Source organism: Opisthocomus hoazin, chromosome 1, assembly GCF_030867145.1.
Source record: "Opisthocomus hoazin isolate bOpiHoa1 chromosome 1, bOpiHoa1.hap1, whole genome shotgun sequence".
In the NCBI taxonomy this organism is placed as follows: domain Eukaryota; kingdom Metazoa; phylum Chordata; class Aves; order Opisthocomiformes; family Opisthocomidae; genus Opisthocomus; species Opisthocomus hoazin.
Window position 1 is genome coordinate 136,753,272 of NC_134414.1, and position 27,233 is coordinate 136,780,504.

General features: G+C 50.1%; 1 protein-coding gene across 1 annotated transcript; it reads right to left on the reverse strand.

Annotated features, from left to right (window-relative positions):
• Nucleotides 1–19: 19 nt before the first annotated feature.
• Nucleotides 20–25,603, reverse strand: HGD (homogentisate 1,2-dioxygenase). The gene is made up of 14 exons (XM_009941586.2): nt 25,448–25,603; nt 19,998–20,069; nt 17,213–17,301; nt 15,390–15,495; nt 11,314–11,373; nt 10,746–10,837; nt 10,200–10,234; nt 8,921–9,000; nt 8,692–8,791; nt 6,257–6,381; nt 5,553–5,657; nt 4,236–4,362; nt 948–1,129; nt 20–343 (listed from the first exon to the last, which is right to left on the reverse strand). Exons 1-14 carry the CDS (start codon nt 25,457–25,459, stop codon nt 212–214), a joined length of 1,317 nt encoding a protein of 438 aa, XP_009939888.2. The 5' UTR covers nt 25,460–25,603; the 3' UTR covers nt 20–211.
• Between the last annotated feature and the right edge of the window lie 1,630 nt (nt 25,604–27,233).

Sequence of the window (27,233 nt, forward strand, 5' to 3'; positions counted from 1 at the left end):
TTAATTGAATACTTCAAAGTTAAGAATAATGGTGGTTTTTTACTGCATTTCCCAAGTTACATAGGGATGATCATTTTCGCAGCTCGGTGGCTGCTGGAAATGCCATTCTGTGCTGGAACACTGCGTTGCCTGAGTCGACTGTGCCACCACACGTAGGTACGCTGGATTTCCCCGCCTTCACTCGCATATTGCAAGCAACAAATTCTTCTCTTTACTTGCACTTAGGGTTGAAATGGCTTTTCAGAGGTTCCCAGCACTTGTAGTAGTTTTTATCTAGGCAGTTGGAGGTCTGGAGGCCCCACTTGGTGACAGCGAGACTGAGGGACGATTCGAACATGAAGGCCTGTTGGTGAGAGGGAGGGTAGGTTAGGGCAAGAGAGCAAGAGTTTAAGTCCAGGCAAGGTGGCTGTGCTCTGCTACAAACATGAGTTGTACACATGGTCCAGCACTGCCAAGTTCTGCTTCCAGCCTGGTGAACCCATGGGGAGAAAGCTCCTCAGAGCTGGCATTGCAATGCTGGTCTCAGGAGTGACTTTGGACTCCCTGCATGCCCAGGAAAGCCAGGTTGTTTCAAAAGCTCTAGTCCAAGGTCTGTTGATGATCATCATTAGATTTTAGGGGGTGGAAAAAGGAGGACAGTCAGGGGATTTGTTTCTTTATCCATAGGCTAAGACAAAAATTAAATTAATCAGCATGAAAATTCCCAGCTTCCTGCTCAGGCAACAATTTATGTGGGCAGGTGATCAAAGCTGCCTGGCATTGCATGTCTCCAGGGGAGCTCCTGGGAGCTGAATGGTGCTGAGCGGTAAGGCAGGTGAATGCTGCAGCAGTTTGGTCCAAGTAGTTTTCCAACTTGCCATCAAGAAGCTAGGCTGTACTTTGAGAGTGGCACAGCGGCACTATGCCATGCTGTATTCAAAATCTTACTGGGTCACTTGGCACCTTACCATGGTCCCTTCTGCAACCCTCTCAGGCTCCAGCCTGGCTTTGCTCGCCTTCTCGAAACAGTCAGCATCTGGCCCGTGAGGAGTCATCATGCTGTGCAAGCTGGCCCCTCCAGGCTGGAAGCCTTCCTCCTTTGCTTCGTAGTGGCCTTTGATGAGCCCCATGAACTCACTCATGCAGTTCCCTGCAGGAGACATGGAGAAGGAGAGGTTGCAGTGCAGTGTGATTGGGAGGCGTCACAGCTGGGCTCCAAGCTCCATGAAAGCCATGAGCTAAGCTGGGCCAGGCAGTGGATGGAGTGGAGGTTCCTAAGCAGGGTATCACATCAGAGGACACCGGGGATCCTACAGGCGATGCTTGTAAAGCTGTATGGGTGTTATTCCACTCTGGATTATCTGAATTCAAAAACAAGAGCTCCTTAATGAAGATGCGTTGATGTTGGTAGACCTGTGCTTTTCCTACCACCTCAAGCTGTGTAAGTACTACACCTGCGTACGGACTGCATGGTGTAACCTGATATTTACAGACTTGGATTAGAAATTTTGAAGTGCTAGAAAGGCAGTTCTGTATAATCATCCCTGTGTTACAGGCACACAATGCCTGGCCAACAGTCTGGTGGGAGAGCGTGGTTTGCTGTCCCAGGTTATAAGCACAAAATGGTTTTGTTTTATATTCTACCACCTTCAGTCCAGCCAGGCACTTTAGTACCTTATACTTCTGATTCATGCATTATCTATCTGCTTCTCAAGAGCCAAATTCTGTCCTTCCCTGAGGAAGAATACTTTAAGTAGACCCTGTGAAACCAATGGAGTAATATACTACTAACTTAGGTAATGGTGGCTGTATCTAATCATTCAGAGCTAACTGGGTTATGCTCCCTGTAAGGGAAGTACTTTAACGGCTGCTGTCCCAAGCTTTCAGCTTTAGTAGACCTGATGTGACTAAACAATATGGCAACTTTCTGCTTAGTGGTCAGTTTTTGCAAAACCTGGACACGCTTCCGTAGTGACCACTAGTTCGGTCTTCATTAAGTACAATCCAGGGTCTGAAATGTTTAACAACAAAACTAATTTAGCTCAAAGCAGAGTTGGCATATATGTGTATGCAAACATTCATTAATGTTCATCCCAAGTTGTCAGTGTCTCATGTAAGACTGGATTGTTACGGGCTTTTCACTGAACCTGCTCGTACTCCGCTTGGCACGTTCAGCCTGCTGTACAGACCTGAAGAGCTGGATTGCCAACACGTCTGAAACAGGACTCATAATATCGCTTAGGAAGAATGGGCAGGTGAGTAGGAAACCAGGCTGGGACTTAAGAGATGAGCTGAATCCAATTTCTTACTTGTTCGCAGATTTGCTACATGACCCCCAACAATTTAGTTGTGCCACCATTCCCTATCAGTAAAATAGTGTTGTCTTCTACTAGCAAGATGTTGTGAAGTTAAAATCCCTTAATGGCCATTAGATATTAAGCCCCACTGTAATGAGAATCACACAAGTACTCTCTCAGACACAGATGCAATATATGCCCATGGCATAAAAACTGCATCAGACATTTTTCAACCTGTGGTCCAAAGATCCTAGGAGTAATTCACAGCCTCCAAGGATGTAGAAAAGTGACAAAGAGAAGTCAGTGTTTATGACCTGCACAGCCACCTTTGTATGTGAAATTGTTACAGTGTCTAGGGCGAACACTTTTGGACCACCATTGCTGTGTTTATACTTGAGGCAAAGTTAATGCAAGATGAAAACCATGACTCTGAGTGCACTAAAATACAAGGTTCTCATCACGGCACTAATTTTGGAGGGAACAAACGTGTGCAGTGCCTTGATAATTGACAGTTGCAACGTCTGCCTTACCCACTCAAGCTCTACCGCTCCATGGCTGGCACACAGTAGAAAACCAACCTTCTCATCATTAATTTAGTGCTCAAGCCTACAGCCGAGGTATGGTGGTCAAGTGAGTAGCTATGGTAGCTGTCTGCATGGACACAGATCACAACATGGACAAGAGAAGGAGAGTTATTTCAGCTGTCTTCTACCACAGACAAAGCAAGGTTGAACAACTTCATGTTTGTTATGGCTCACAGTGCATCCATGGAAATTTAGCACAGCTCTGCTGATCAGCAGCAACTTCATTGTGGTTAACCAGCAGTGTGTCTCACGTCTTCAGGTCTAATAAAAGTATCTTGGCACTATCCCAGCTGGTGAGGAGACATGTTTCCATGTCACTCTCATTATTGCGAATGAAAGCAGAATGATGGGGCAGGACTCCGCCTGTGGGATTTACTCAGGTGGCTGCACAGCTGCCTACGGTGCTTGCAAGTGCCACTAACTCTGCCAGACCCCAAGACGCTTGGAAATACATCTAAGTACCAGGAGGAGCTGGCTATTAAACTGTGGTTGGTAAGTGTGCAGAAAGCCTCTCAGCACTTCACAGTGACCATAGTGTGACCTTGATATCTTCTGAGATGGGGCCTTTTAGCTGTTGACAGAAGGGGTGAAGGATGGGCAAGCTTCCCCGCTCAGTCTCACAGAGCAGGGTGCCTCATCCCCACGCTGGAAGGGCAGGCCTGTGTGGGGAACTGGATTTGTAGCATCCATTCAAGGCAGCATGTGGCCATGCTCTGCCAAGATGAAACCAAAAAGCTGCCAAAAACAAATGAGCTCTGGTGATGGCAACAAAATCCCAAAAACATCAACCAACTCTCTGCCTGAGAAGGAGCCCTGTTCCTGATCTCCAGCTTCTCAAATGCCAGATGTACCCCCACGACTGTGCAGGTGGTGAAGAAGGGCTCAGGAGAGCCAATTCACTCTGCTATAACTCTGATCTCACCCTACAAGTGGCCTTGGGCAGCTCCACATCTCTTTGTGCTTCTCACCACCTGTGATATCATATCTTCCTTTCTCCTGTTCTTTATCTAGTACTCTGATGAGATATTAAACAATTCACTGCTGGATGACAGGACAATTTCTGACGCATTTGTGCAATGCCAAGTTCAATATGCACCCGGTCTCTGTGGGAGCCTCTTGAGTACAGATGCATCCATCTATGCAGACACAACCAGCCCATCACCTCTGAGTTTTCCTGAGATGCTCTAAATAGGAACATTTTTGGGTTTGTTCGTTTTCCAGGGAGGACTGACTGACTCCAAGAAGCTGACTCTAACTGTGCCAAGGGCAACGAATCAGACTGCTTCTTCCCTGTGCCTGCTCTCAAATAAATGGAGGCTTGGGGTTTTTTTCTGCAGTCCTGTACTCAAGCACAACCAACAAAGAGCAGACGTACGGTGGTAGTATGGTGGCCGGAAGGTGTTGTTAGCTACCCCCCATCGCGGAGGGAATATGACAAAGTCAGCGAGTGCCACTCCAGGGCGGGTCGACTTGGCTGTCAGGACAGTGAAGATAGAAGGATCCTGAAAAAAGCAAAGCAAAAAGCATGAAACAGAGCAGGGCTCAGAGCTGTCTGCTCAGCTCATCCAGCCAGTAAACCTGACTGATACAGCCTCTCCCTTGCCTAAACACTTTTACCAAATGCACCTGGTGGTGTGGATGAGATTTGTGACCCTGTGTGACAGCACCCAGCATGTCGATCCCATGCTGAACATGGGGGACAAGAGGTGGGACTGGATGGTTCTTCCTTTGAGCAGCTTTGAAGAGTCTTCCCCACCCTGGCCACGATGCCCCCAGAGCCAGCGGCGCAGATGCAGGGGAGGGACAGCCCCACAAGGCAGGGTATTGTAATTCCAGGAGCAGTCTCCAGCGCTCCTCTTACCACGAAAACGTACGTCTTCCTTAGCTGGTTACAGAGGGGAGGAACGTGCTGCTGGAGTCAGCCTCACAGCCCTGTTAGTTTACAAACAGGGAGTACAAATTGCAGAGAAATTGTGGCTCGCTTCAAGGATTTTTGAAGTGCCTAGTCCAGTAAAGTGATTTTCTGGGCTTTGATCCCAAAACCATCCTCCTCCTGGCAGGTTTTTCTAGAGTTCGAACAATACTTTCTGTTGGTTGTCTCACTAGAAATGCTCCAGTCTCCTTGCACACCCACTTGCAGAAGAACCGCCAAGAGATGGCGTTGCTACGGGCACCTCTCCCACTGGGCTGGTTTCCTTTTTAGAAGAGCTGCTCACATTAGTTTTGGCTTTAGTTATTTTCCATAAGATCTAGAAATTATTGCTATAAAATATGCCAGCTCTTCAAGCGAATTTCAGTGCTGGGCTCAGAGGAACCAGGGGAAGGGGTCTGTGCAATTGCAAGAAATAAATCAAGGCAAGAATTTGAAGCAAAAATCTTTTTCTGAGTTGCACGGTGTGTGTTGGCTTCAGTATTCAGCCCTCCTCCAGGGCACAGAAATTCTATGCTAAGCTGCATAAAGCTGTTTAAGAAGCTGATCAACCTCCAGATATGTCTTTGTACCACAAAGAAGGTTGTCTTTCTCTACAAGAGCTTGGTTTGGGCCCAGGGAAAGCAGCACAAGAGATGTCACACTGTTTCTTACAGCACAACATATTTTTTAACAGGTGCTGATCCCTTGGAATTCAGGGTGGGTTTGGATGGTATGGTGTCCACAAAGCATTGTTCTGCCTTGCTCAGCTTCAGAACTTACCGCGTGGTCAAAAGCAACAGAATTAATGACCATGAATTTTTCCAGATGGTATTTGTACGGTGTGTAGTTCCCATGCCAGGCTACAACGTTGAAGGGGGAGAAATCCTAGCAAAGCAACGAGACGGAGGGTTACTATACACAGCCTTCCAACTTGTTGCACGTATGCAGGGCTCTGCTCTTTCCCGAATTAAAAATGGGTTTAGTGCTGGTGAGAGGTACACCAGCAGCCTGGAGCACAAAGACCTTTAGGCACAGCCTGATGTTGCGAGGTTGTGGTTTTCCTCAGCATTTCCACTTGGTGAGCCTCAGCCCTCCCTCCGGGGTTTGGTCTCTACGGGCTTTTGAGTGCCCAGGCAGTGCTTGAACAAGGCTAGCTCCAACATTGGCTCCCTGGTGAAGAAACCCAGACTTTTCACAGCAGCCCCAGCTCCTTTTTTCTACTCTTGTCACTATAAATGTATGGAAATAGTGGGGCAAAGACCATCGTTGAGTCTTTGGGCAACCAAGTCTTCTCAAACACTTTTTTTCCAGACTGAGGATCTTCAGCTGGGAAGATAAATGACCTGACAAGTCAAGAGCTCAGTCCTGCTCCACTGAACCCAGCAGGACCTCCTGAGACTATGTGCGTGCTACTGAGTTGCATATCCCAGGCCATGCACTGGCTGTTGCTGTGCTTCAGTATTACCTGTTCAGGGCACCCTCACCTGCTGGGCTGCAAACAGCTTGCCCTGGTACTTGCTGACCACCATGTACCCCCCTGGCACTTGGCGGTCTTCATACCATGCGACGGGCACCAAGAAGTCACGCGGGTTGGCCAGGCCGTTGGCTCCTGCAAAAGAAAGAGAGATGCCAGAGCTCTTTGGGCAACCTGCTAGCAAAGTGAGAGGCCGGTGCAATTCCCTGGCTTTGCAAGTGCCCTGCTGCATTTTGAATGACCTTACTGCTGCTTGGCCCACCGCGAAACCCGAAATAGTCATCATGTACTTCTTGTGCTCCGATGAGTAGGTAATTGTAATACATCCTAGAATTTAAGCCCGTGCACGCCTCATATGACAAAGACAGGTCTCCCCTAGTTGCCTTCTGAACAAGATTAGTATGTCATCCTCAGTTAAAGGCATGTAACAACTCGGAATCATGCAAAAAATGTAGGGGGAGTTGCTCTCTGTTCCTGGACATCCTGCTGGTTGGACACTTAGCCATGCAGAAGTTACGAGGCATGTCACGAGGGGACAAATATATTTCTGAATGCTTGCAAAAAGAGTAACAAAATAAGGGCTAGCAGTACCTACAGACTCTGGGCGTACTGAGGGGCTGGTTTGCACAAGGAGTGCATTTTTAAAGTGTAAAGCACCATATGGGTGCTGAAGTATTCTTCTTCTTCTCATTAGTATTATTGTTACGAAGCGTTTTTGAATTTCTTGGATACAAATGCAGACATTACTACCTGCTGCTGAGGTTTAACAGTCAGTGCTTTTCTCCAGCTGTCATTTTTTCAAGTGAAAAGTGAAGTTAGAATAAAGTAAGACTGAAATACAAAGGATCTTGGTCTCTGAGGGGAAGGCGGGTAGGTGGTGAGGAGAGGAGCTCTTATAATTACCACCTCCTGAAGAGATTTACAGGCAAGTGCACTCATTTTCTTTTCCTCCAGAAAGTAAAAAAAAAATCCCCAACACCCCAGTCCAACAGAGTCTGAAAAACTAGCTAATGGGAAAACCTGTTACGAACAGGCTGGGGCAACAATATCAATAATCAACTGGAGCAGGCACAGGGCACAAGAGGTGGGTGAAGGCAGGTAACCTCAGCTGGCTGAAAGGAAAGCTGCTGAAAAATCACTGTAGGCTCGATGTGGAAAGAGATGTGCAGCACATGTCACACAGGAGAGATGCTTGAGTGGGGTCCCATTAAAGGGCTGGAGATTGGAATGGTTCCTCACTGCAGGAATGACCAGCTGCAGTTTCGCTGTGGCTATGAGATGTTTGCAAAAGCCCTCTGAATGCAGATGGGCCACACCAAGCTTGTTACTGATTGATAATACCCAGTCAGTTTACCTCAAGCATGGCCAGTCTTTTAGATCTCGCTGGGAGCTATGAAACAAGCCCTGTCTGGGAGGAGTGGAGGCAAAAGCAGCCTAAAATATGAAAAACAACCAACCCCAAAACACCAGTCTGAAAGTGGAGAACTATTGGTACTGATTTTGTAGTTATTTTAGCTGTTACAAGGGAAGTTTCACTTCCCTTCCCTGCCACAATCTTAGTAGCACTGACCAGGAGGTGTTTTTCTCAGCAAGAACTTGGAGGCACGTACTCCAAGTACGAGGAAGGTGAAACAGCTTGAGCTGAGCATCTCCAGAAAGCTGGTTGGGAAACCACAGCGGGGATGGCGGGGCTTCAGATGCCCTGCACCCTCGCAATATCTTTGTCACAGCAGCAGGAGGCTGTGCCTTCATGATCTGCGACTTTGCACAGACCAGGAGGCAGCTGGCGAAGAGAATCTGGAATTTTTGAGAGCTAGACCTGTGGTCAGTGAAAGCAGATCCACCCTGGCAGCACAACATGGAGAGGCGAATGTGTTGCTGATCCTAGTCTTGTGCAGCTCATTTTATTGATTTCTAATTCCCCAAGGGGAACAGCTTCTGACATCTAAGGTGCCTCTGTTAACAGAGCTGAGGGGAAAAAAACACTTGATTAAATCTAAAATGGGGCTTCAAGAATATCTGTTGTCTCTGAAATCTGCCTTTCCTTCTACCAGGGAAATTCTCTCCTGTCACTCCAGTTTATACCATATCTGTAAATAAGAGGCATCGGCAATGATGTCTTTTTGAGTTTCTTTTGGTAGGAACAGGTTCAGAGCCAGCAGACAGGGACTCCCAAACCAGAAGACAAGAGACAAAGTGGAAAAGTGGGTGGGAGAGAAATGGTCCCTTCAGTCCCAGGGGAAAACTGGGATGACTGAGCTGTCACATTTTTTCAGGGGGATGCTTGCTCTGCTGGGAAATAACAGCGCTGGGATGGAAAGTGTCTTTGGGAAGGAGCGTGTGCATGGGAGGATGTATTACATAGGAGATAAAAGGATGGATGTGGGCTTGTAATTCCTGGCTGTCTCTACGAAATTCAGTGTAGGTCTGATGGGACAGTGTTACCGATGGGTCCCAGGTCAGGCAGCTCAAAGTGTGCCCCGTACACCTCCAGGATGTAGCCTCTGGTCTCTCCAAACACCTCCACGCTGAAACGCATTCCTTGCTGGAAAATAAAGGAAGATACTAGGATCCTCCCAGGACTTTCTTGACAAACCACAAACAGCTGAATGCAGGAGCCAGCTTGCTCCAACATCGGGCTCTGAGCCACTGGCAAGGCACAGTCAGCCCTTACCTGGATGACACAGATTTCGTTGGGCTCCACTAGCATCTTCCCAAACTCGGTTGTGATGAGCAGTTTCCCTTGCTGGGGCACTGCGGAAACAAAATGCAGGCTGAAGAGCTCAAGAAACATGGTGATTGCCACGTTCTCTGTCCCCTCAGAGCACCCAGGCTCCAAGGAAGAGCAAAGGGGCCTTTCTGTCTCTGCTTCACAGCAGGACCAGGCTCCCTCTCCCATGCAGAGCCTTGCAGCAGAGATGCCCACACTGGAGGGAGAGCTTCCAGACCAGCCCCACGGACCCCACGTCACAGCAGGTACCTGCGTGAGGTTAGGCCATCTGTCACCTCATGCTTTCTTAACGTAAGGTTTGTGCCACAGTCCAGATAAATAAGACTTGGTACATCTGGGGCCATACCTGTCCATCTCACGATCTTCACATAAAATGGTGCACATACCCATGCTTGTCATGGCTGTGGCAGTGTGAGACATCTGGGAATAGCTAATTCTCCCCACTTCCTGAGGGTTGAAGTAATGCTTCACTAATGTCCGCATTATTTTCCTTGACTGTCCTGGTGCAGGAGAGCTCATACTTTGACTTGAAAAACTAGCAGATTTACAAAACCTGCCCTGGCAATTTTACTTCACTGTAGTGAGGGAGATGAGCGAGAGCAATTTAATAGCTATTTGATGGGAGAAATGTTTCTGTTGGTGACCCCCAAGGCATTTCTGTCCCTTGGTCAAGAAAGCTACAAGTAAATATCAGGCTTTTGATACTGCTCATAACATTTTTCGGCATGTGCGCACGTTATGTGCCAACCTCAACACTCATCTTGGCAGTTTGGTTGCCTGAGGCTGTGGGAGCGCAGGAGCTAAGCTGCTGTGCCAAATACTCTTCAACTGAAGGAAAGAACGCATCTAGCTGTAAGCTGTTCAGAAATCCTGAGGCTTGTGTTTTCCAGAAAACCTCTGCCTGTGGTGTGCCTAATACCAGTCTGGGGAGTGCTGGGAAACCATCCCTGAGGACCACGCCAACAAAGCTGGGTCACTGCTCAAAACCAAAGTTGAGGTCTGGCACAGACTGGTGCTCTATGAGCTGCATGGGAGCAGTACAACCCACCCCACAGCCCAGCTGGTGCCAGACCACCAAACCTGGATGGCATGAAGGTGAAGCCAACCCCCTCCTCCAAATCTTGGCTGTAAGGACCAAGGCTCTGGAGGAACAGAGAGGCAAGCAGGTGGCAACCCAGATGGACCCTCACAGGGGAAAGGAGAAGCCAAAGCATCAACTCACCGATCAGGAAGTCACCATCTGAATTAAAAAGGCATCTAAAGAAAAAGGAGAGCAGGAAGGTCAAGGTGCCGTAAACCCCAGGTGCTTGCACATGCCCCAACCACATCTGGGGAGTTTTAAGCTGGGAGACTGACATGGCAGAGGTCTCCCCTTTGGCACCAGAAATGCTTCCCCCATGAGCCGGTGCAGGGGGTAGAGATGCCCACCAGAGACGGCATGCATGTTGCCCTCTGAGGAGAAGCTCCAGTCCCTGGGACAAGAGCACCTGCATCCAACACATCCCCTCTTGTTGCTTCCCCATGCCCAGCTCCCTCCTTCTCTTGGTGGTTCCACACCCGCTCCCCCAGTGCTCGGCCACGGAGCACAGCTGGCTGCACAAACACCTGCCATGGACACCATGAACACCTCTGCCTGTGCACACAGGAACGTGGGGACATAGAGACAGCACCACTGGGAGCAGCTGGACTCAAGCATGGCAGTGACAGACAGACACACTCTGGCAGCCGGCCCGGGGCACCCCGAGCCTCCAGCACAGCAGTCACTGACCTGTCGAGCATGGAGGTGTTGCAGACGAAAATATGGACGGCGATGCCGTTGCGTCCTCTGGGCTCGCCGGCACCACACAGGGTGTGCAGCCCCTACAGGCAAACCCCAGGGATCCGGAGTGAGCGGCAGGCAGCGGGGCAGGGGCCGGCTCCCTCGCCGCCCCTCGTCCCACCCCATTGCTGGAGCTCACCCCCTCTCCCCGCTTCCCGTACAGCCACCAGCCTTTCCATGTATGGCCTTTTGCCAGACATGTTGGCTTCTCTTCAATGTATTAAGGTTTTCTTAAAAATCCACGTAAGCTGATGTTTTCCAGTCCGGGGACTGGGGAGAGCTGGGGATTGGGGCTTTTTTTTTTTTTTAACAGTTCCTTGAAAGACAATGAAGAAAATCGAGTCCACTGTCAGTTGGTTGAAATCCAGGATCCTCTACCCTCCCACAGATGCTCTGTGAGCCCAGTGGTGTCAAAACCACTGCTCTTAGCCCGATGCTGAGCATCCCGTGTGCCCCACTACTCCCCAGGTCAGACCAGAGATGGAGGATTCCCACATGCCCTGGTCCCACAACTTACGCTCACAAAGTCCACCTTATTCTGAGGGGCTTTGGGGATCTCGAAAGGTCTCCATCGCAGCTAGATTGCGGCAAACAAAAAGCAAGAAAGTGATGCCAGTGGTTATAACATGAACAGCAGCAATTCAAAAGAAAGCAGAACTCTGCCCCCGCCCTGCTTCCCTGCCCTCTGCTAGCTGAGCTAGTGGTAGATATCCTCTTTGCTTTTCTGCCTTGCTTAATTTGATTTACAGGTTTCTTTTGATTTATGGAGCTTTTCTCCCTTTTTAATCATAATTTTGTAAAATAATTGGCAGGCTTGTGTAGTGCCAAGGTTAAAAAAAAAACAAACCCTATTTAAAAGCTGTCTCTTCCTCTGTTACTGATAACACTGCTGAAAGCAAAGAAATTCAGATGAGCTGGCTTTCCACAGCCAAATTTTCCTGGTCCTGTTCTCCACGCTGGGCTGGATGATTCACTCTCTCCATGACCTGAGCATAACACTCCTGTTTTCTCCGCCTCATTTTCCCCACATCCGAAGCAGAAATATCTCTACCTGCGTGAGTGGGAGCTGTGAGCAGCACTAATTACATCTTGCAAAGCCTGTTGAGATCCTCAGGCAGAAGGTGCCAGAGGAGTCCAAAGTATTTATTACTGCTAATATCATATTAAGGGTCTTTGCTGCTCTTGGGAATGAGGTGCTGCATCCAAGGGCCCCTTGCTGGGGGGGAATCAGCGCAGACAAACCCAAACACCCAAAATTAGGAGGACGTTGACATGGCCAGCTGCCAGATATATCCCCTGCATCTGTATGCTTGACCCCAGGTGAAAGTGCCTGTGACTCTGGGCATCCATGAGAATATTTTCTCGCTTTCAGCTACCTGACCTGGTGGTTCTTGGTATTTTTTCATGCTGGTACCCTGAGTAAACAAAGCTTATGGGACTCTGTGTCTGTGCTGTGCCTGCAGCTCCCAAAAGTGTTGAACTATCTGAAATTTCCGCTAAATTTGAAAGGGATACAAAGATATTAAATTCCCCCAAGCCTCATGGAAATTTCCCAAACCCAAATCAAAATGTGGGTGCCGAGGGGACGTGTCAGGCTCTCCCAGACAGCCAGCCTCGGGAAGAAACAGGCAACTGCACCCAGCACGTGCATCTGTCAGTAAAGCTGAGCAAAGCAAGGGCTCATTGCTAATTAATCAGCTGCACCCAGGCCTGGTCCCTCAGCTTGGCCCTCTCCACTCTGCTCTCTGAAGCCATCTGCTTCCTGAGTCCATCCCACCGCTACAGCTTCGCAGCAGCCCTGGGTCTCCTGATTCGGATCCATCCCTCATTCCTTCCTACCCCCACCCCGTTTGCTGCCGGGCAGAGCCATGTTTTCCTCCCCAGGAGACCAGGGCAGCTCTGTGCCAGTGCCTGCTCAGGGTTACACTGCTGGGGTGCCAGGCAGAGGGGAAGAGGCTGCTGGAGAACCTGCATATTCTGGATGGAGATACCAAACGCACGTGCCAGCAGATCAGATGTGACCCTAGTGAGGTATCAACATCTAACAGCTAAGCCAGAAAGACAGCACTGAACCTTACGTTTTGCTTTTAGACTTCTTCAAAGCATGCTTGCTTTTGGTTTCCAAGACAGCATTCCACACACGAACCAGAGCCAACGTGAAGCATGGTCAGAAGGTGCTCCTGAGCCTTCCGCCACCCCCAGCAGTGGAACTTTCCCTGGCTGCGGTTCATTTCATGGCAGCTGTGAAAGGCCAGTGGTGGCATCTCAACGTGAACTGTTCCTCTGATGATTGTTTTAAGCCTTCAGGGTTGGGAATCGGGACCCAGCTGACAGAAACCACTGGGAAATACTGACAGAAAGGACATGCAGAGGGGCAAGGAGAGAAGACCCTGACGACTGGGGGCAGACAGAGAGAGGGAGGGAGAACAGGCAAAAGAAGAGAAATAAATGTAAGGTATGAAAAGGTCTAAAGGGAAGAAAATTTTCTCACTGAGGAATATGGAATTTGACAGTCTACAAATGAAATAATAAGTATAGTGCCGTTCCTGCATAACATCTTCATCTGCACCTGCATAACACCTTCATCTTCTGTGGACACCTCCAGAGCTGTCATTCCCATGGGACAAGGAGAGTGGGTAATGTGATCCAGGCCATTGGTTGCAACTGAAAATGGTGTCTGGCCCCCTCTCCTCCAAAACACTTGCAAACTGCTAAGCCACTGCCCAGCTCTGTGCGCTGTTTGTCCGGTGTTTCTCTGCTGCGTTCAGGTTTCACCGATGCAAGAAGAGAAGAACGGGCACTCTGAGCCAGAAGAGAAGTCCGAGACAGCCAGTGGCTGACAGCGCCATGTGTTTAAAATGGGCAATCTTTCAGTGTTGTTTCCCTGCTGTATGATCCATGAGACTCCTGAGATTCAGCACCTCTGTGCTTACTATTACTTTACAGTAGTATAAATATATATAAATATATAATATATAATACATATTTGCATATATTATATTTTATATATGTATATATCTCGTATATTATCTATATTTTAATATATAAAAATATACTTTGAACCTATGTGGATCCTCTGACAAGAAGTTTCAGAGTTTATGCTTTTTTTTTTTTTTTTAATGTGACATTCATTGCTGGTATTCATTTTCTCCCTGCCTTTCAATCATAGCTTCCCCGATCATCTCTGTTCCAGGCTGGAGAGCTTTCTTCTGTTTCAGCATTTCTTGCACAGATGCTACCCTGTGTTTTTTCTTCACGTTTGTCCCCTTTTATGTTTTGTCTCCTATGCCAATGTCTTTGGGGAACGTTAAAGGACATTTTTTCCCCTTGACTTCAATGATCTTTGCATAAGGTGTCTCCATATGGCCATCCTTTTAGATGGATGACAATCGGGAAAGCTCCTTAAGTGAGCTGGGCAATACACAAAGCACCGCAGGGAAGCGTCAGTGTTGTCCAACAAACGGAACCTGGTCTCTGGCTCTGCTTCAGAGAGGATGAGAAGGAAAGCAGGAAGATGGCTCCCACTTACTGCTAGGAAATAACCCCTCTGGGTTTGATGATTGCCATTGAAAGCAGTGAGAAAGAGGGTGGGCAGGAGCTTCATTCCTGTTCCTTTAGGTAAAAGATGTACTACGCATAAATGGCTTGAGATGCTTGAGAGCTGGGCATCTTGTAATTACTGTAATAATAAATAACCATAATGGTGGATGCAGGCTGTGAAAGGGCATCAGGGTAACAGAAGTCATTGGAGCTTCATTTAGGAAGGAGCACCAAAGGGACCTAAATAGGAGCCTGTCACCACTCCTTGGTCAGTGGCTGGAAAACATATTCCAGCAGAACTGGGAAAGTATTTAGACAAATGGCGAGGCTGCCGGGAGACTGCAAATTAGCTAATGATGATGTATCAAAGGGCAAAACCTGAGGAGTAAAAACCGATGACCATGAATGATGTTGAGAGGACAATGGCAGGAGGAGAGAGTCAGATTAGCAAAGCCAAATGTTCTGGGGCTGGCAGGGAAGAAATCATGATTAGAGATGATGGCAAGGCCATAACAGAGGAAGACAAATGCTGGGTCTCTGCGTGACTCTCCAGAATGAAGCTTGATTTCCCATGAGTGTTGCAGAGAAACAGGCTGGCAGCCAGAAGCCTCTCCAGAAGCGCAAGGAAGGAGGGGATGGATGGCAGAGACACGCTGCTGCTCTGCCTGTCGGGCTGGGACATGATGAGCCTTTGGTGGGGGAAATCGAAGAGGAAGAAAGAGCAGCCTGAGAGGTGGCCAACAGGAGCCCCCAGGGGAGATGCTCGATAGCAGAGACCAGACCCTGTGACGCTGCAGCCATGCTGGGAAGCAGCACAAGCACCTATCTCAAGGTGGGAAGCAACAAGCATCGCATCGAGGGCTGTCCTTCCTTGGATGACCCACAGGTGAGGAACAACGGGTGGCGGGCAGGACCGAGCTCCTGTGTTGGCTAGACCCGCAGCTCCCTACGGCTTCCCTCAGGCCTCATGCAGCTCAGTGCCTTTGCACCTCTGCTTAGCTTAATATTTGACTGTCCTCCCGGCAGGACCAGAGCTCTTTCCATCACGGTTACCTGGTTGGGGTCAGGCTCAACTTCATCCCAGTTGTGTGTCAAGTGGCCCTCCTCAAGAGGTCTGAAGGGCTTGTGGCAGACTGAAGGTAGGATCCGATACAGCCAGCTGCAAAGAAGGAAAAGACCTGGATTAACCTGGGGGAGAGGTTAAATCCTCTGGGTGGCTGCTGGCTGATTAAGCTCCTAAAGGCATGAATAACATTTACAACAACTGGACAAAAAAGTGTATTAAATATCAAACACCAGCTCACAGCCAGTTAGACTTCCAGAGAGAAGGCTTTTTATTATAGGCTGTACACACAAATATATGCTGTTATATGTAGGTGAATGTCAATATGTGTGTTTACATGTAATTACATATGTTTACATTCACACACGCACACATACGTATATAAAAAATCAAGATATGACTTTATCTGTGGCTGAAATACAGCAATCTCTGAGGTGGGAAAAAAGCCTAAACGCAGCTACAAAGCAGCTCAGACAAGACAGGGACGAGCACAGTATCTAACTGAAAGTACAGAGGAGCTTTCAGGAGACAGAATGTCACAGCCAGTGTCTGAAATCGGGTGGATGACAAAGCAGCATCCTACGCCTGGCTGGCCATGCCCGCAGGACCACCAGCGAGCCCATGCAGTGAAGACCAGAGCTTTATGTGGGAAGAAGCTTCCTACTGCTGTCAGAAGTCCACCATGCCTCCACCACTGCCTGGGACCATCGCTCTCCTTCCTTGCTGCCTGCTGTGTCCGTGGCTACAGCCCCTGCCACCCCCGCCACTCCGGCAGCCGCGGCCACGCTGTGCACAGGCGCGGCCAAGCCCGAAGCTGGACTTTTCATCAGGCGGGAGAGCAGAGGTGATCAGGAAAGCCGGAGCTAGGCAGGCCTGCCAGTGCCTTTGATGTGTTAACAGCGGTGGCTGCAGTTTGGGTGAGTGGGAGAGGGGAGGAGGGAGCTCTCCCTGGAGAGCTGGAAAATTTCCATCAAGGACATCTTCGTGCGGCAAACAGTGATTCATCCCTTTCCCACGCACACCGCGAGCTGGCACCAGCCCGGAGAGCAGAGCTCTGCTAGGCAGCTCAGATGATACATTTGCCTTTCATTTGAACGAACAACAGAAGGGACAGAAAAGCCACCGTGGGACAAGCAAAATGAGAAGCCCATCTTCTGCAATCTAGTCATGGCTGGAGCACGATGACCAGGACAGAGCTGCGGGACGTTTGCTGCCGGCTGGAAGGAGCTGCCCCCAGCACTGCTGGGAACAGGGGTGCTGAGCAGCGTGCTGGGTGCCCGGCGCTGGTCTGAGCCCCGAGCCACGCCCAAAATGGGTACGACCTGAGCCACCGCCTCACTAGCCCTGGCCAGCGTGCAGGAGTGTCCCTTGGGAGGAGGGAAGAGTCCTGCTGACGGGCTTGGTTTTGACACTGCCCACCGAGTGCTTACACGTGCCAGTCACCGCAGTGACATTTTGGTAGTGGCATCAGGGCTGAGCCTGATGGTTGTTTCACACAGCACACAGGCCCCTCGGGACCATCCGGCCCCCATGAACATCCCCTCCTCTTCCTTTCCTTGCTCAGAAAACCGTTTTCTTCCCCATCCTGACACCACCTTTCTCATCATTTTCACAACACACTCGCTGCACCAAAGCCTTCCCCCTCCATCTCCCCTGGTTTTCTGCCCTTGCCCCTCTCCCAGCACATGGCGGAGGTTTTTCACCCGCCCGGGCTCGCAGGCAGCGCTGGTGGCACAGAGGCAGGTCTCCATCACTGCCCGCTGCTGGCCCCAAGCGCCCCGCGTCACCCGCCCGCTGCCGGGGGTCACCGTACCTTCGCTTATTTGTGGGCCGGGGACAGGTGAAGGCAGAGCCCGAGAGCTGTTCGGCGTACAGGCCGTACGGGCAGACTTGCGGGTTATTCTGAATGGGAGGAGAAGGAAAAACAATGAGTGAGAACGAGCGGCACAGGATTTAGCTCTGGAGCTCCCGGCAGAGCACTGCGGTGGGCGCCCAGTGCCCCGATGCCACGGGGTGGACTGTGCTCCTGAGTCTGTGCATCAGCCCTGGCAGTCGTATCTGCTTGCTCCCGTGAGGCTGGATGCCTGGCAGGCACCAGCCAGCCTCCAAAACCTTCTCCCACGTGCAAGAGGCTATGGACATACCCTAAGGAGTCAGCACAGCCATTGAATCATAGCATCATAGAATCAGAGGTTGTAAAAGACCTCTAAGATTATCAAGTCCCACCATCCACCCAACGCCACCATGCCTACTAAACCATATCCCGAAGTGCCACATCTGTATGTTTTCTGAACACCTCCAGGGATGGTGACAGCCACCTCCCTGGGCAGGAGGCAAGATGCTCACTCCTAGAGCAAGCTGTACGGGGCATTGCTTGGCAGGGACGGTGACAGGAGTGTCAGGGAAAAGGGGATTCTTCCCAATGCTTACAGACTGCAAAGCAGACCGTTACTACGCACAGATCTTTTCGAGAACAAGTGTTCAGAGGGGCAGCTCCAGAGCATCATGTCTGCCTGGCTTTCCAGAGGGCTGCTAAAGACTCACAGCAGCTGCACCTTTGCTTCTTCCCTCCTACGCACTAACTGCCCCCTTCTCCTCCTGCTCTCTGCCCAGGGGAGGGCTGCCCAGAGCAGGCGTTTCGGTGGCATGCTGCTTCCTCCTGCCAGTCATGTTTGCTGCCCAAGAGTGGGAGTGACCTGCGTGGGAGCCTTTGCTCCTCTGCAGGGCTTCTGCACAGTGACAATCCTCCTTTGGAGTATGAAGGGGGCACTTTGCCCTTTGCAGAGCTGCGGGTATGACTAGCACAGGCTTAGCAGCCCTTGTGAGTTCATAACTGAAGGACAGAGTCCTCCCTTTCAGAGAACAGAAACTAAACATTTTGATCTAAGTAGGCCAGCATCTATTTGTTTGAGATCAGCAAGAAGCAAAGGCATCCAAGAACTGCAGGAAATACCCTGGTGGGACAGTCATACACCATTTGCTATCCCATCTCCCTCCTGCAAGGTCTAGCTTAGCATCCTGTCACCCTGCTGTGGCTGAGCAGATCAGCCATCCATACGGCATCAAACACTGCCCTGGCAGGTGGGTAGACGGAGGAGGTAAAGCTCTCCTAATGCACATAGCTTCCAGCCCTCAGATGCTGTCTGGTTGGTATGGGTATGCAGCGAAGCAGGGGGATCAATAGCCCTTGTCGTTTTTATCTTAGCCAGCACTACTGCAGATGCCAGTCTTATAAACACTGCAGAGGAGAAAGGATCCACCCCTGGGACTGGAGATTTTTTTGTCTAACTCATTTTCAGATTTTTCTATTAACTCTTTTGACACCAAGTCCAAACTCTGTCCAGATGAGGGTGCCTCAGCCAGGAGCTGGAGGGCTTTTCTCACCTGGAAAGCAGTGCTGCTCTGAGAAATCACGAGGAGCACACCCATCATGCTGGAGTGCTGCTTGTTCAGACCAGCAGTCGCTGCTATCAATCTCCCAGTTTTCAGGTGCCTCTTTCTTACATCTTTCCTCCACCCATCTGCTATAGCCAGTCTCAGAAAGCAGACACTGCACCAGCTGAGCCATCAGTCTGATCCAGCACAGCAGTTTGTCTTTCTTGTGGGCACTGCATAGGCTGCAATGCAGACCTAGGGGACATATATATGCATTTAATGTGTCTAGTGTTGTGTGTCACTATCCACGCTGCCACACCACGTGTAGAACATTAGAACTGGGGAGATCCAGAAAACTCAGGAAAAGTGAAGTATGACCATAAGTCTGCTGGCCTCTTTGCACAGAGGGTGAAGAGGAGCTGGCTTGCACCAAGGGATGCCATTGACCACAAAATGCTGCCATCCAAGTCCAAGGGACTGCAGTGCATCCAAGGGAGGGCACAATCAGCCTCAAAATGTGTGCTGGTGTAAAGGAGACCAGCACAAAGGAGATGAGAGAGCTTTAGTTCCTCAGGGTTTTGTTCTTGCCTCTGTGGACCGAGCAGCTAGCATCACATGGGTCACGATCCCTTTGTTTGACACAGAGTGTTCCAACATAATTTATTTCAATATCTCACATGTTTGGACATTACTTACCTCTAAGAATGAATCTATTGGTTTATTACCACAGGCATTCATGTCCCCTCCCTACAAAGCAGCTACTCTCCTGCCAAAGGCTTATAAGCCAGCTTCATCCAACACAACTCCTTCAGAAATCCCGAAAGCTGCCTCTCCTGCCTGAGCACTAGCTCTCTGCCAAGCTTCAAACTTCTGCTCCTGTTTATTCCAGAGAAAATGGCTTCCTTCTTGGCCTGGCCAAGCCATTTTTACTGCAAACTCCTTTCAGAAAAAAGCCTGCTGTTGAGCTGAGATAATTCATGCAAGTCTTAACCCCAAGGTGAAACTTTGAAGCTCACAAGTAACTTAAAAATAGAAAGCATGAATGGAAATCTTTAATTCTTATTTTTGCCAGCATCTTATTATTCCAGTCCTGCATAAAGAAGGCTCCTGGAGACTTTTGTGGTGGCAGATATAAAGAAAACATGTTAAGATTAAAAGCCCAGGGAACAGATATTCACTCTATTCCATGTAATTTTAACAAAGCACTTTAAAAAACTCAGTACCTGTCCCTCCGGTAAAGCTCCCGGACAGCGTGGATCCTCAGAAACATGTTCATTTCCAAATCCTGACATGTACTGTAAAATAAACCACACAACTCATCAGTGTTTTGAAAACACAAGCAAAACCTCTCCAAACAACACATCCATTGCATCCCCATACTTCTTTCCGGGCTTTTTATATGCATGAAGACTTTCCCAAGTAATCTGCTTGCATATCGCCATGGACCTCCTGGGTTTGCTTCACTAGCTAACTGCACGGTGGGCTGGGAAGCACAGGCAGGATTTGCTCTGCTGCCAAATCTGCATGTACATTTTGACCACATTCTGCACTGAAGGCACTTGAGAAATATGCCAAATATCACCTACACAGTCAGGCTCAAGGACAACGGGGTGAGGTATAAGGAGAAGAAATACATATCAACATTATGGAGGTGTTCTAGCACCATCTAAGTTGAACCTGACTTCGCTTGAATAATGGGTGTTCCGACATCTGCAGACTGCCTTATAAATTCGTGCACTGAGTCATGGCCCTCAGATGCTCAGGGATTGAAACTGGAGTCACTTGGTTGTGGAGTTCTTGCAATACACCCCCATGACCGTCAAGAAAAGGTCAGGCTGTAGTTGAGATGAGGGAGGAAAGGAAACTGCTGGGACTTACACTGTGTCACTGATTTGCCCTGAATGAATATCGCCCAGTTGGGCGTGAACCATCCACCACAGTAATAAGCAAGAATTAGATCATTACCAGGTGAAAATCTGGTTTTCTAGGGCGGTGCATACCGAAGAGACCCACAGACTGAACAGACCGGCACGCGCTCCCATGCCTGCCCTGCCTACAGCTGCTGTGGTCTGAGCGCGGCTAAAAGCCACAGGACCCCAGAGGGTGCGGCTCCCAGCCTTGTGGCACCGAGAAGAGCCCCAGGGTGAACCTGAGACACACAAGAGGAGCAGGTGTAACAGAGACCTTAGCTTTGCACTGACAGAAATGTAAATACAGTCCCTGCAGATGCTACAGAAAGGCACGAAGCCACTCTGTTGAACTCTGCATGAACGCAGAGGTGTTTTGGCAGCGATCAATGGTTCAGCTCCGGGGCCTGGGGAGAGAGTTAAATATTAATGCTCCCCTCTAGCTACTGCAAGAGTAGCCGGGCTCCTTGTCTGCCTTCACACGGCGGCGCGGGGATGGCAAAGCCCGGGAGTCCCAACACTTGGCTGACACACGCATGCTTGCTGCGACGGGGCGGCTGCGGCGCTGCGATGCTGCGATGTCCCAGCAGCTGCCTCGGGGCTCCAGCGCTCAGAAGCCCCGGCCAGCGGCAGGAACCCTCCCTCAGAACTGTGCGGCACCCCGGGAGGCAGAGGCCTGACGCGAAGGTGGAGTAACAGGTCCCCCATACCTAGTTTATTATATTATTACAGCGCTGGGTTATTTCCCCCGGGGGTTCTCAGCCTTGTGTAGTTTGCAGCCCCGCTAGATTTTTCCCAGTGTAGCAGACACTCAGAGAGCAAACCTGAAACCTCCTGACAAGCCGCTTGCTTTCCTCCGGCACCTTTCAGCGACCTGTAAGCAAAGCCCACTCCTGGGGGAGCCAGGCTGGCTGGAAGCCCTGCCTAGCCTGAGCCTGCAAACAGCTCTGTCGGTTCAGGGAGGCTGTCTCTCCAAACGGACTCTGCTCTCCACTGGGTTCTGCAAGAAGCATATTGATATGCAAAGCAGCAGGTCACCTAAACAGCCTCGGCAAATGTATTGTACTGGAGCATTTCTTCTTTTTTTTTTTTTTTTCTTTTTTTTTCCCCTCCCCTCTTTTGAACAGAAATGCAGCAATATCTGATGGGACTGCAGCAGTTCCAGAATTAACCGAGACCTCCGCACTGCATCCTCCTCTGCCAGCAATGTAGAGGTGGCTGGAGCGTTCGCCTGCGGGGCAGCCTTGATGAACAGGGGAGGAAAGGGGGAAAAGGAGCAGAGGGGCACGCGTATTTTCTGGCGAAACAGATATCAAGGCCCAGTGGGCTCTGCCGCTAGCACAGCAAGGAGAGGGTTAATGCAACACACCCGCTGCTTTGCTGAGCATCACCTGCAAAACGCTGACTTAAAGCTGGTGGAGAGCTGAGAGGGGACGGGTTTTTGTTCTTTGGTGGGTTTGTGTATCTGGTAACCAGCACGTGCTCCCCAGCAGCCCCCTACCACGGTGCTGGGGAGAGGGGGAAGGAGGCACAGAGCTTTGCTGTAAGAAATCCATCCCCTGTCCTTCAGGCTAAAAAAACGGCGACCTGCACAGCTAGCCTGCCCATCCACATCCCTCAAAACCCCTTTGCTTCTGCTTGCTGGGACAAAGGAAGGGAAGAAGACCAGCTCAGCAGCAAGCATCTCCGTGCCCACATTGGTGCTGCACAGCCCCTCGCGGGCAGCTGGCTCCCGAGCACGGCAATGCAGGCAGCTTCGCACCGGGCTGGATGGAGAGCTGCTGCCTTCCTCGGCTGCGCCTCACCCGGGGCTGCAGAGCCGCTGGTCATCACCCGGTGATGCAGGAGGCTGGGTGGTCCGGGACAGGGGAGCTGAGCTGGGGAAGAGGCGGTGTTTGGGAGAGGGAGGCATCACCCCGCTGCGCTGAGAGTGGGGGCAGAAGCTGCTGCATCATTGTTTGGTCAAATCAATTCTTCCTTGCCAAGAAAAAAACAAAGAATTAATCCTCAGGTAACTGCATCGATGGCTGAAAAAAAGACATTGGCAGGATTGCAGCCGCGGGAGGAGAGACATCGTCCTACCGGTGATTTATCACCCTGAGGGTGGCTCCAAGGCTTTGCCTGGATGTTCAGTGTGGCTTTTCTCATTCACCCATTTTATTTTGTCTTTCCCTGTGGCAGACCTCAGAGAGGTTTCTCTCCTTTCCTTGCCCTTAGGGGTCAGTGTCAAACACTGCTTGGGCCACCAAAAATAGTTGCTCCACACCAGCTCCTCGTGTGCATTGGAGGCATCATGCTCAAGGGCTCCAGAGCACCACGCAGAGACCCTGCTGAAGCAGGTCGGTCAGGAGCAATGGCGCAAGGGCCACGCACGCCAGGGCCCTTCTCCCTGCTGACCCTCAAAGCCCACCTCCCACCTCTCAGTACGCATTGTGCAGGGTGGACCCAAGCTGGGAGAAATGACCCCTTTCTGCCTGCCTGGCACCCACACTGGATCATCTTTCCTGGATGAAAAAATCTGGACAGATGGAAACGAACCCTTCTTCTCCATGGCACAGCAATGGGGTTTTAGTCCAAAGTGACCTCCCTCTAGGTCCCTGCCTGGTCTCTGCGGTTCCTAGCGATGTTGTGAGTAACTCCAGGTCAGGTAGGTTGATTGGAACTATTTTGGTAATTGGGCTGGTGGTTTCTCTGCAGAACTAAAAGTTCTCTGTGGTTCTTTGTTTTCACTTCTGCTTTTAATTACTGTTGTTGTTATTTTGCTTGAGATCCTGTAGCTTTTTATGCAAATGGAATCTTAGGAATTCATCTGACTCCACTTTGTTTTTTGTTTTGTCATTTTTCAATAAAATGGGAGAGATAAAAGCCCAGCACCGCATAAAAAATTCAGCAAAGCTCATTGATTGGAATAACTGGGATGCAGAGCAGAGTGCTCGCAACGGGTGTCGTGCTCTGACCTATAAACCATAACCTTTTGTTCACCGGATTAGAGAGCAGGCATGGGAAAAACTCATTTGAAGTCTGAACTCATAGACTGCAAAATAATTAAGACCCTTCTTCAAACACTGCATAATACATTTTTCTATCAGCTGCTGCTGCAGGACACAGGAAAACAGCATTCATCTCTAGACAAGAGGTATGGCACTTTGTACCAGCTCAGTCCAGTCAACACCGGAGCATCTAACACAGACCCGCAGAAACAGGGACACGTCTGGCGCAACGAGCAGAGCAGGTCTTTCACCCTTGGTGCAGGGCTCCACAGCCTCCATGCAGGATAAAACCAAAGCACTCAAACTGGAGCTCTGCCCCGGTGCTGCCCCAGTGCCACAGGGCCAGCACTGCTGGCAGGAGCTGCCATCTCCCCGACCTCTCGCCAAACCTCTGCTCCAAAAGTGCCTGGATGGTCCAGGTCCAGACCCTTCCTGAAAGGGCCTGCCTGGCTCCAGGGTGGGTCAGGGTGGTCGGTGGAGGAGGGAAGAGAGCGACGGATGCCAGGAGGAGTGGAGAGGAAGGGTGAAGCAACACTTCTGGAGGGAAGATGCAAAGAGAAGGCAGTCTGGGCAGAGGTGCTGATGGCGTATGGATGTATGTGCCATCTCAGAGAGGAGGCGCTGGCAGAACAGCCCGTTCCCGTGGCCAGTTCTAGGCAGACCTGTACTCAACCTGCAGCCATGGTCATGCCAGCCAACGAGGTGCTAGGGTCTGCTAGGAACAAGTCAGTGACGGAGACAGAAGATGCTGTCAGGCCACTCATCCGGAGTGGTACAGCAGCTAGGCTGCCCGCTGCTGAAAGAGGATGGTGAAAGCTGCGGGAGGCAGGGCAGGGGCAAGCAAGGAAGCGGCACGGTGAACTTTTACCCTATGAGGAGACGGGACTTTTCAGAGATGAATAAGCAGACATGTAAGACCACTATGTAAAATAATGAACATTGCAGCGGGGTGTGAAGCAGCACATGCGTCTATCTCAGGAACATCCAGAGCTAGGAGAAGGCTTAGTAACGACAGCCCTGAAGCCTGGGGAGAAACATGATGGTCCTGCACAAGCTCTTGAGACCCACCGCAGTCCTGGGATGAGCCCTTGCTGCTCCTGCCTCCTGCAGCATTACTCACGTGCCCCAATGGCCCCAGGGAAGCCAGACCCCCCCCAACAATGGTGAGGTGCTGATGAGATTCAGGGTTGTGAATCTCATGCTTCTACGCATGAGCCTTAAACCCACCCTTCTCCCCAAACTCCTCCATGCTCTGGCAAATTGCAGCAGGGAAAGCTCCCGCCAGCTGCCCCGCTGGAGCTTGGAGAGGAGGACATGGCCGGAGCCCTGCTGTGCTGGTGTGAGATACTGAGAAACTGCCCCGGGACGGAGCTGCTGCTCCCCTGAGCTGCCGGGAAAGATGGCAGCCAGGGTTGCAACATCTGGGCAGATGTTGCCAGCCAGATTTCATAGGCTGAGGGGGAAACACCCCCCTGGCAGCCGGGCAGGAGGAGAGGTGTACAGGGAGGGCAGGGGAAGCACAAATGCCGCGATGAAGAGGTCCTGTGCTAGGCCAGCCTGACCAAGAATGATTTCCAAAGGAGAAGAAGAGGGAGAGAAAAGCCTATTTATAGACGAAGTGCAGAAAAATCCTTTATCCCAAGAGAGCTTTAAAAACACACCTTGAAACACAAAAGAGGGGCACATAAAAATGCAACATATGCCAAAAAACTGGCGTCAGCAGAGAAGGGGTGTCCACAGCCAGCTCTGGTGGGTCAGGGGCACCCGACCGCTTACCTGCAAGCTCATCGTCCTCCTCCTGGCTCCCCTCCTCTTGGAGCAGACACAAACCCCAAGCAGGTATCTGGCCGAAGCAGCCTGCCAAGCAAAGCCTGCTGGCTGGTTGACTGAGCCGGGCTGGTGGCAGGCTGACAGTGCTGGAAGTGAGAAAGTCCAAGGGAGTTTTCAACCTGTTTGCTCAACCCAGTCTGTGTTTAACCAAACGCCGGCCCTTCACCGCAGAACTAACCCCAGGATCAATTTGAAGATAGTAAACGGGGGCTGACGGGGATTGGGTTCCCTCACTGCTCCTTTTCCTCCTTAGATGTTAAAAAAGGGGTCATAGTTCCCAAACATGTGAGGGAAAAAAAATAACAAGGTGTTTAAGAACACAGAAAAGCCATTTTTGCAACTGTTTTATAAGCTTCTTCCATAAATTATACCTCTAGCAATTTTCATATACAACCTTCTAAATGCGTAACAATTATTTGTTCATTGTGCTTCTGAGCTGTGTCACATTGCAGATAGAAGGGATCACATTCCCATCCTAGTGAAGGTAGTGATATTTGTGAAACACTGTGTGGCAACATTACACAGCATTTTGGGGCCAAAAGTAGGGGAGGATTTTGTATTCCTGTGATTAGAGCTAGTGAGGGGAACTTATAAATTCTGAAATATTAATATTTTTCAAGAAAGCTGTTGCTGAGGAAGGAGTGGCAGCAAGCATTTAGCTACAGAATACTAATGAAAGTAGCTCTGCATTTCCAGAAGTTGCAGAAAAAAAAATCAATTTATTTTATTTGATTTCTTTTACTTTGAATTCTCACCTCTCCTCACAAAAAAAGGCAATATTTTTTTCCCTTTCCATGACCTGGTCTACTATAAGTCCTGCCAGGAGGAAATATCTAGGAGGCACACACTGAAATTCGAATATGACCCTGGAGTTAATGTCTCCTCCTCTCCTAGAGCACCCTGGAAGCCTTCCCTCCCCAAAGCAGTTACCAGCTCATGTGGCCCCCACAGTGGCCAGCGAGAGCTTGGGCTGCAGGAGGGACAGGCATTAATACTTTTGTGTTCTCTAAAAACTGGCACCTCCTCACATGACCCTGAGTAATACCTTAGAGCCACCGAGAGCTGCCACTTCTTAAGGTCTGGCAAAATATGCTGGCTGCTACAAGGGAGATGATGGGGTGTATGAAGAGAAAGTGGTTATGGATGGGGTAGAGGGAGAGCTAGTTTTGCTTGGCTGTCCCCTCTGGTCTTACAGTCACAGGATCATAAGGTAATTCAGGTCAGAAAGGACTTCAGAAGGTCACTAGTCCAACCTCCAGCTCAAAGCAAGGTCACTTCTGAGATCAGACCAGGCTGCTCAGGACTTTATCTAGTCTTCTCTTGAAGACTTCCAAGGATGGAGACTGCACAGCCTCACTGGGCAGCTTGTTCCACTGCTCGATTGCCCTCATGGTCAAAAAGATTTTCCCTATATGCAACTTGAATTTCCCTTGTTTCAGCTGATGGCAGTTGTCTCTCACCCTCCCACCATGCACCGCTGTGAAGAGCCAGGTTCTATCTTCTTGGCAACCTCTCCAGAGGTATTGGAAGCTGCTGTCTAGCTCCCTCAAAGCTGCCTCTTCTCCAGGCCAAACAAGCCTGGTCCCTTGCAGGATGTGGGCTCCAGCCCCTAACCAGCGTGCCTGGTCACTGCTGAACCTGCTGCAGTTGGTCACTCTTTCCTGTGTTGGGAGCCCCAGAACTGGACACTGGATCTCCTCTTCACCTGTAACACTTGTTCCGCTAGAGCAGG

Coding starts and splice junctions, on each gene's coding strand:
- HGD (XM_009941586.2), bottom strand. Junction 10,838..11,313: donor ATAAGGTGGACTTTGTGAGC/GTAAGTTGTGGG, acceptor GTTTGCCTGTAG/GGGCTGCACACCCTGTGTGG. Junction 4,363..5,552: donor CTGTTGCTTTTGACCACGCG/GTAAGTTCTGAA, acceptor TGCTTTTTTCAG/GATCCTTCTATCTTCACTGT.